Consider the following 9,438-nt stretch of genomic DNA (forward strand, 5'->3'; position numbering starts at 1 on the left):
TAATCTTGTATTTACTAATGGAATAACCAAGCCATCAGCAGACCAGAGGGACTGTTTAGGAAGAAAGGGCTCCATTTAAACCAAAAAAGTTTCTAGCCAAAGCCTTCAAATTTACATTAAATAAAATCTTGATTTCACAGCTAAAATGTTCATTATTTGATTTGCAATTAACATGAAATCTCCAGAGGATGAAATGACTTCTTTTTTGTGATTGTAAATATGTGTAAAGCCCCAAAAGGTCTGATAAATGAGATTATGATGGTTAAAGAACAATGTATTTATCTATGGTTGGGACTTCATGAAATAATTGAGTCATTCAATGTAAACATTTTTAGGTTTCAAATGGTGCATTATGAAAAACTAAAGACTAGTATGACATCACCTTAATATAGCACAAATGAGATTCTCGGGAAACTGGCACTGTAATATAAATTTACAATCCCAGCACTTGGGAGGGACACGGGAAGGCCCTGAGTTCAAAGTCATGTCCAGTCCAGCCTAAGCCATACAACATGACCCTTTCTCATTTGTTCTGGGAAAAAAGTACTTCATCATCCAAGGTGCCCAGTTCCATCTCTACCACCACAAAAGGGAGGTGGAAGGAAAGTGCACTAATCAAAAAGCAATTAAACAAAATCCTCCTATAATAGGGTACAAGCCAGTCTCACAAACCCACTGCTTTGTTTCCACAGCCCTCCAAACCATCTGTCTTTACTCAGGAGAGTTGCATTAAGAAGACATTTGTTGTCCATGCAGTTAGGTAAGATCATCGAAGAGCTTATGGACTGTGACTTTGAGATCAATATAAATCATAGGAAAGGGAGGTAGAGGGGAGGACACCTGGCAGTCTGCATCAAGAGAAGTTATCTGCAGTTACCTGGGTAACTAAACCACACAGATAAAATGAGTAACAAGAGACGGCACTCAGGCTAATAACTTTCACCCTGCCACATCTGTCCTCTAACAACAGAAACACAAAAGGAAAAGTAACCCATGGTCAGACTCAACCACACAGACAAGAAAAAACAGTGCTATAATAAAGCTCACTTCAGGAGCTTGAAAACCGGTAAGCCAAGACAGCAACCCAACAATTCCAAAAGCAAAGAATCTTTTACACTGAGGTGTTTTGTTTGTTCTGTAAAACTAAGTTAAACTAAATAATAACCCTTAAGGCTACCATGAGATACACGCACTAACACCCTAACAATGATATATCCAATACCTTTTAAATAAATGCAGCTCTGCTCCATTTGCACTACGAAAGCCGGAAGGAACACCAGCATGGAAAAAGAGGGGACATGAAAACTCCCAACTTCTCTTGACCCCACCACACAGCTGAGAACACAGAGCTGAGAATGCAGGCAACCCAGCAACCTAAACTCCAAGGAGAATCAGCCTCCCCACAACCTCACCATGTCTCTCCAGTGCCAAACTGAAGAGAAAGGCAAGCGGGTGGGACGAACCTGTGAGGCTAGTGTGACAATGCTTCTCCTCAGGAACACGTGAGTTCATACTTTCACAGGCCTTCTCCTCACACCTCCACCAGGTGCTCGCAGGGAAGAGTGCAGCAGACTGGAGAGCCTGGGGGGGGGGGGGTGCAGGCAGGAGGAAAAGGCCTAGGCAAACACCCACTGACTCTGGTAGAAAGGAAGAAAACTGTCACCAAAGCTTCTACCTAGAGTTCCAGAGTCAAGGCAAGTAATGGTACAGCACCCACACTACTACCTATCCAGAAGAAGGGCTGGAACTTCCCCACAGCCTGCAGGAGGTGTAGATAGAGGGAGAAAGGAGAGGTGCTTAAATCAAAAAGCCTGTTTCCAAAGCCCAGCCTCAGCGGGCCTCCCATTCCTAAATCGGGATCTAGACCTTCCACCCATTTCCAGCCAGGCAAGCACCCTACTGCTAGAGGAGGGCAAGCCCCTGCTGAGATGCAGCTGCACAGCAGGAAACAGCACCCTGCACACACCAAGACAAACCCAGCAACCCAACCCCCATGCTGAGCACAAAGTAACAGTACAGAGATTTTTGTCTGGTAGTAACCATGGAGACCACAAAACCAAAACCTAGCTCAGCCCTTGACTACATTGGCTCAACATAACACAGTAAAAGACAATAGTTTTGCTGTGTAAAAACTATTTACTTCATTCAGTCTTGACTATTCTACACAGGACATTCAGCATTTAATTTAAAAAAAAAAAAAAGATACATAGATACATAATGAAGCAAGAAAAAGACCCCACTGTCAAGGGAGAAACAGAACCAGACTCAGATGACCCAGTGGCAAATGTCAGACAGACAGACAGACAGACAGACAGACAGACAGACAGACAGACAGATGATTGACAGAAGACAAACAGACAGTTACTGGGAAACAGAAGATACATCCTTGCACGTCAGTGAGGTGGAGAGGGCTCAGAATGATACAGAGCAATGCATGGTATTGCTCAAGCACAGCAATCCCAGTGCTCAGAAGGCAGAGGCATGCAGGCCTCTGTGAGTTCAAAGCCAACCTGGTCTACCTAGCATGTTCCAGCCACCCCCCCAAGGACTAGTTAGAGAGATTCTATCTTGAAACAAAACAAAACAAGAACAAAGAACAACAAAGAGAAGCAAGTACCATCATGCCTCAGATTTTGACTCCATGAACTATCTTTAGTAAATTCTGAAGTCAATCATTAAAAAATAAAAATTACAACTGAAATTATGAACACATCTCATCAAGTTACTAAATAATCTTAGGACAATTTTTCATAGCTTTCTAAAGTGGACATATTTCTTATGATTTTTAGGTCAGTAAAAATCATCAAGCTGTATATGGGGATGACACACAATAAGAATTTCCTAGAGGATAAGAAAAAATGTTTTTAAATGTTCTTAAAATAATTAATATGCTAATAAATACTTGCATAAAGCAGAAATAAAGAGACAAATAGCCCAATAGAAGAATAGGCAAAAGATGTCCACCAGAAATACACTAAATACATGTAAAAACTGCTAGCTTCTAACATGGGAAGCCGGGCACTGGTCATTCACTGCTGGGTAGGAAATAAATTGGTACAATCTGAATCCCTCAACTTCTCCACAACAAATCAGAATCCAGGCACCAGTCACACCCAAAGGACAGTGTACAGACACAGCTCAGTGACAGAGAAGTTGCCTAGCTTGTATAAGGCCCTAGATTCCATCCCTAGCACCAAGAGGAGGAACTATTGCTTCTTCTCCTCATCTGTCATACCCCAAAAAGAGCCTGCTTCCTAATTAAATGTCTGCTAGCTCTGTGTGCATCCATATTAAGCCCTATTAAACTGCACTTACATTCATATCTTTATTTCTATGCCCTGGCACCACTAACATACATTTTTCCTAATTCTCCAGCAAAACTCTAACTTAGTATTTCTTCCCTATTCTCCCTCAGGTAGAACTTAACTTCACCAACAATCCTATCCCACTTGTGCTGTTCCTCTAACATGAGAGTCATAAATAAAGGGAAGTTACAGCACAGATCTATGCTAATTTATAATGTATTAAAAAGTCCAACTATTCAACAACAAAATCTGTGAACAAAAAAAGTATTCAGTAAAAAAAAAAGACAAAGAAAAGGCTCTTAAATGTGTTAAAAATCACAATTCCATTTATTACCTATAAACTAGAAAAGATGGTAGAGCTGATGATGTTAAATACATTCTAGTAACACTTGCTAGTTAAGGATACAAATTGACAAGTTGTTTCTTTCTTTCTTCCTTTTGGCACTAGGGATGGAATCCAGGGCCTTAGAAGTGCTAGGTAAGTGCTCTGTCACTGAACCAATACAAACCAACAAGGTAATTTTGGATTGTCTATCAAAATTGTAAATATATACATCTTCTGGCCAAAGAATTTTATTTCTCAGAACTTACACTTCAAATACTTTCATTATACATGACAAGACACATGACTTTTACATAGTTATTCAGTACAGAATCATTATATTAATGAAATATTAGAAAGTTAAATTACATAAATTATAGTACATTTATACAGTTAAATCTTATATAGTTATTATATAGTTAAAATAACTAGACAGCGTCATATGAATCTATTTCCACAGCATATTGTTAGAAACAAGCAAGATGCTTGCTTTATGCCCTACCACTTATACAAATAAGAAGACACGCATAGTTAAAAACGCATATACCATTACAACTCGATGGCTAAACCATAGGTGCAGAAAGGCCAGCTACTTCTCACTTTCTAAACTTTATACATCTTTAATTGCTCATCAGGAACTAATTAAAATAATGACTTTAAAAGACAAAAAGCAATTTTTGTTTTGTTTTGGTTTTTTTGTTTGTTTGTTTGTCTTGTTTTTCAAGACAGAGTTTCTTTGTGTCCTGGAACTCACTCTATAAGCCAGGCTGGCCTCAAACTCCCAGAGATCCATGTGCCTCTGCCTCCCAAGTGATAGGAGTAAAGGCGAGCACCACCACCATCCAGCTCAAAAAGCAATGTTTTATGTTACTGTCAGTTCATCATAAAATACTCAAGAGCAGAACAACACAACAGGTACCTATCTCATAGTCACATCACCAACACCCTGTGTAGTGCTTAACACACTTAGGGCAGACACTGCTTTAGCTAAGTTTATAAAAATAATATGTTAAACAACTGGAAATTTACAAATTCCCAAACTTTAGTTTTCAGTTTGGATATCCCATAATCTAATCTAATCTATCAAAATTCTTTTAAAAGTAAGATTCTGTAGTTTGAACTGTATTTGACATACCCTACTGCCCTATAAAGCCACTGATTGTACTCTCTTAGACTTGTGGTGACAGACAGTAGTTCTGAAATCAGACAAATCTTCCATCCACGCTGTCTGACTCTGGATTACACTGTTCTATATTACTACTGTGCCTCATTGTTCATGAGTACTGAGATTTAGATCCTAACACCCACATGAAATTTAATCTTCGGGCTTCCATTCCTCCATTTGAAAAATGCTTATCATCGTATCTGTACTTCATAACTGTTATGAAGATTAAGTGAACAACTACACAAACTGTGCCCAATTATAATAATTATTATACAGCACATAAGAATTCTGTAAATGTTAATTGTTAATATCCTATGGTGCTTTGGTGTTTAATTATTACTCCCTCAGCCATTTCTTTTAACTATAGAAATGGTGGCATTAGGGAAAAAGACTTCCAGAAAAAGATGATACTCTGTTTTACACTTCATTAACATCAGTGTCCTTGGGAGAAAAACCAATCAGTGTTATGGCCACCAACCAGATGGCAGGAGCCTGCAGCCCAAGAGCTCAGCCAGCACTGGCCTTTTAGTCCCTCTCTCATTCAGTTCAATGGCAGGAAGGTTCATCAATGGAGAAAAGCAAACTCTAACTCCATGCAAAACCACCTTTCTATTCTTGGTAATCAGAAGCTGTGAGAACAAATTTCAGCCCTTTATATTTCCATACGATGAAAGTCTACCTGTATTCTTATGTAACACAATGAACATTAAAAATCTGATATTCCAATATATAATTGCATTATCAGTAATTCTGTAACATAATTCTGTAATTATAAAGAGCACCTTGGAGAAAATACCATTTAAAGAGCAGGAAAAAACAGTGTCAGAACTAAACTCCTTGAATTCAAATCATTATTCTGACATGTTCTGGTCCTCTGCTCAGTACAGCCTCTGTGATCTCACTGTGGCAGTTAGCATTAACTGGCAACCAGAAACCATCCAAACTGCTTGGGAAGAGTACAGTGAGGAACCTGCTGGGTTGTGTTGGCCCCCAGTCATGCTCAGTCTCTTAAGTGGGCTAGCTGGGGTAGGCAGGCTCACCCATTGCACGGGCTGGGCCCCTGAATGAATGAAAAAGGAGGAGCAGGCAAGCACAGAAAAGAACACACCCTCACTCTCTGCTCTAGACTCTGGGTGCTGCTGCTGCTTCAGGCTCCTGACACCCGATTACCCCACAATGATGGCCTGGGACTCGGGACTGTCCTCAAATAACCCTTCCCTCCTAAGCTGCTTCTGTCAGGGTATTTTATAGCAACGAGGAACGAAACAGACATTATTGGTACCTTGATTTCCTTCTCTTAAAATTAACATAATACAATAGCTTAAAATGACAGTGGTGAGTAATTAGCGCAAGATGTTCATAAATGCTGCCATTATTCTTATCTTTCCCTCAGAACAAAGTCAAAGGCTCATAGATAATGAAATTTTATTACAACTATGAATCTTTATAGAACTATGTTTTTTAATCAGAACTTTAACAGTAAATGAAGCAACTGGAGGAAAAAAAAAACTTACTTTGTAGCAGCAGCAAAATGTCTGTAAATCCAGAGAACATTGACAGCACAGGGGTAAGGAGGGGCCTGATAAGCTGCCTTGGAAAGGCAGTGCCTTTGATGTTGTATCAAGACTTGAAAGGAAAGCAAAATATAACATTAATCATTAGCTCATACACTTTTACATTCTAAAAATCAGATTTTCAAAACAAAAGCAACTAATATTTTGGGATTCTTAATCACTGTTAAAAAGTGTAAGACTAAGGGCTGGAATCCCCCCCCCCCCCGCCAAGTAATAATAAGGGCTGCCTTAATAGTAAGAGAATCGGAGTTTGGATCTCTCTAGAATACACATGAAAAGCTGGGTAGGGTGGCATATGCCTACAATCCCAGAAATTGTAAGACGCCAGGAAGCAGATCCCTGGAAGTTTGTGGGCTAGCTAGCCTGACCTATATATGGTGAAGTTCCAGGCCAATAAGAGATCATGTCTCAAATGAAAGGTGATAAGGCCTAAGGAACAACCCAAAGTTGTCCTCTGACCTCTACATGGGCAATGTACATATGCACCCTTCCCCCAAATGAATACAAACACAAAAACACATACACACAAACATATAAAATATCCAATAATAACGGTAGGGTGTAGCTTAGTGGTAGCTCCTGGCCTAGGACGTGCAAAGCCCTGCATTCTACAAGCATCACCACTAAAAGGAAAGGTAAAATATAGAAATCACGTTTAAAGAAATTAAACACAAGCAGAGGTATCTAATACTTAGTAACTTTTCTATCCAGTTATTTATTTTTGAGAAAGGAGCGCATTGTTGATTAGCCTGACCTGGAACTTACTAAGTATGGCCCAGGCTGGATTAAACTATAAGCAATATGTGTTACAGGCATGAGCTTTTACACCCTCTTCACCTATTTTTACCTTAATCTAATTTAAGCTCAACAGATTCATTTTATCAATATGGAGTATGTACATATGTACCCCTCTATTTTTAAAATAGTTTATATTTTATTTATTCATTTTTAAAGATGATACATTCTCGGAGTTGTCCCAGTTCTTCCAAAATCACAACAAAGTGGGAAATTTGCCCTACCAGATCAGGACTTGTTATAAGAAGGGGTAGAGAGGAAAAGATAGTACTGGGGATAAAAAGAAAGAGCCAAGTATAATTGTGTGTATGGAAATATCAATGAAAACCATATCTTTGTAAGCTAAATAAAAAATTATTTTAAAGAGATGTTGAAAAATTATGGTAGTTCTACATATTGTTAGTGGCACAAATACAGAAAGACAGATTGATAAGACAAACAAAATGGCTTGATAACAAACTCATCCAAAGTCCCCAGTACAGAGGGGGGGAAACCCCACTGACAGGTGAGTGGTAATACTTAAAAACCTTTCAGAATAGAGAGAAATGTCTTTACAGACTTTAAGGGGGGAATGGTTTTATAAACAAGACCCAACGGCACTAAGTGAAAGTGGTTATATTAAACAAATGGTTGTGTTAAGTGTTATTCTCTATGCCCACCAGCCTTGCCTATCCCTCTTCTGCCTAGCTATTGGTCATTCAGCTTTTTACTAGACCAATCAGGTGCATTAGCAGGCAAGGTAAAACAGCAGCACATCTTTACATAATTACACAAATGCAACATAAACAAATGTAACACATTTTACACTTTAAAGAGCGCAGTGTAAGCAAATGTGATACACCTTTACATAGTTAAAGTAATATTCCACAACAGAAAGTTAAAAAAGCCCTGAGGCAAAACACAGATGAAGATAAAAAGGTTAAATTAAGTTATAAGAGCTAGTGGGACAATCATAAGGCCGAACATTCATAACTAATAATAAGTCTACAAGTTATGATTTGGGGGATGATCCAAGAAAATCTGATACATATACCATGTACACATGCACATGAAAAAAATTTATAATGTTTATGACACACTGAATTCAAATTAGCCATATTTGAAGTACTCAGTAATGAATAAACAAAATGGACAGTGCAGTTATAGGCCATTGTAATGACTTGGAGGAAGCTTTTCAGAGTTCTGAGCATAAGAGTAATATGATTAAGTTCTTTTTATAAATATTAATTAAGAGCCTGGAAATACAGTCTCAGACTGGCCTAGAATTCACTATGTAGTTTAGGTTTGCCTCAAAGTGAATTAATCCTGATGACTTTGCATCCCAGGATTCGCTTATCAAAATGAACCCACCCGCTATCCCATACACAGGACAGAATCCTGCCCTGCAGTCCTCACCCCTGACTGAAAGGACAATGTATTTTCTTGCCCCGTTTCACCCTCAAGAGTGACCTGCTCCAAGACAGAAACCTTGCGTTGCGTTGAGGGTCGCCTTTAAGTAATGATGACCCTCTGGGCGGGGGAGCCCAAAACTAGCATGGAGGCATTTCGAGTACCGAGAGCTGACCCGGGCCTGCCAGACTCTGGCGTGTAGCCTGCTGCAACAAGAGACGCCGTTCTGGATCCACTTTCCACGAATGAACCGCGGCTGTCTTACCTCTGCCGAGGCATCGTATGGCAGCCGCCATGTTGACTACTCCGGTTTGTGTTGTCGAAATTGGTCCCGCGGTTCAGCTGCACCGACGACCGAAAAAGGTTCCGCCCGGAAGCTTGCAAAGGGGGAAGGTGTTGGTAGGAGCAGAGGAACAGGGAGGAGAGAAACCTCCTGGCGGCTCTCCTGACGTTTCTGTTCTGTGGTTAAGAAACAAAGGCTTTACAACTGTCAGGCAAAAAAAAAAAAAAAAAAAAAAAAAAAGGCTTTGTGGGTAATGCTGTAATTATTCATTCCTTATTTTTTTTCTTTGTATCCTGCACATATATTCAGAAGCATCATTTAAACGGGGGCACCCAGTTCCCTGCCTAAAGTCTTGGAAAGCCTGGAGAATCCCCAGCTTCCTCGGCTACATTTTAGCCTTGCTAACATTTTCTCCCTCTTTAAATGCATATTGCCAGGCGATAGTGCGCCGAGCTAGCTTGAGCGAGGCACTGAGTTCTATCCCTTTGACAGCAACGAGAAAACGATCCGCCAAACTTCACCATCGCCCAAGGCGGACCAGGAGGTCCCACTCACTAACCCCCTTTCAACACAGCGCCACAGCAACGTTAATCTTTCAGCAATCT

The 9,438-nt window shown here is 39.8% G+C and overlaps 1 protein-coding gene across 1 annotated transcript in view; it reads right to left on the reverse strand.

Moving 5' to 3' along the window:
• Mrpl1 (mitochondrial ribosomal protein L1) overlaps positions 1-8,996 on the reverse strand; it is a 52,783-nt gene extending 43,787 nt beyond the window's left edge. The window contains exons 1-2 of the mRNA XM_051198475.1: positions 8,816-8,996; positions 6,307-6,418 (exon numbers count right to left, since the gene is read on the reverse strand). Coding sequence (XP_051054432.1) covers positions 6,307-6,418; positions 8,816-8,846 — 143 coding nt within the window. The 5' untranslated portion in view covers positions 8,847-8,996. The remainder of the gene's footprint in view (positions 1-6,306; positions 6,419-8,815) is intronic.
• Positions 8,997-9,438: the final 442 nt, after the last annotated feature.

Source organism: Phodopus roborovskii, unplaced genomic scaffold (assembly GCF_943737965.1).
Source record: "Phodopus roborovskii unplaced genomic scaffold, PHOROB, whole genome shotgun sequence".
Classification (NCBI taxonomy): Eukaryota; Metazoa; Chordata; class Mammalia; order Rodentia; family Cricetidae; genus Phodopus; species Phodopus roborovskii.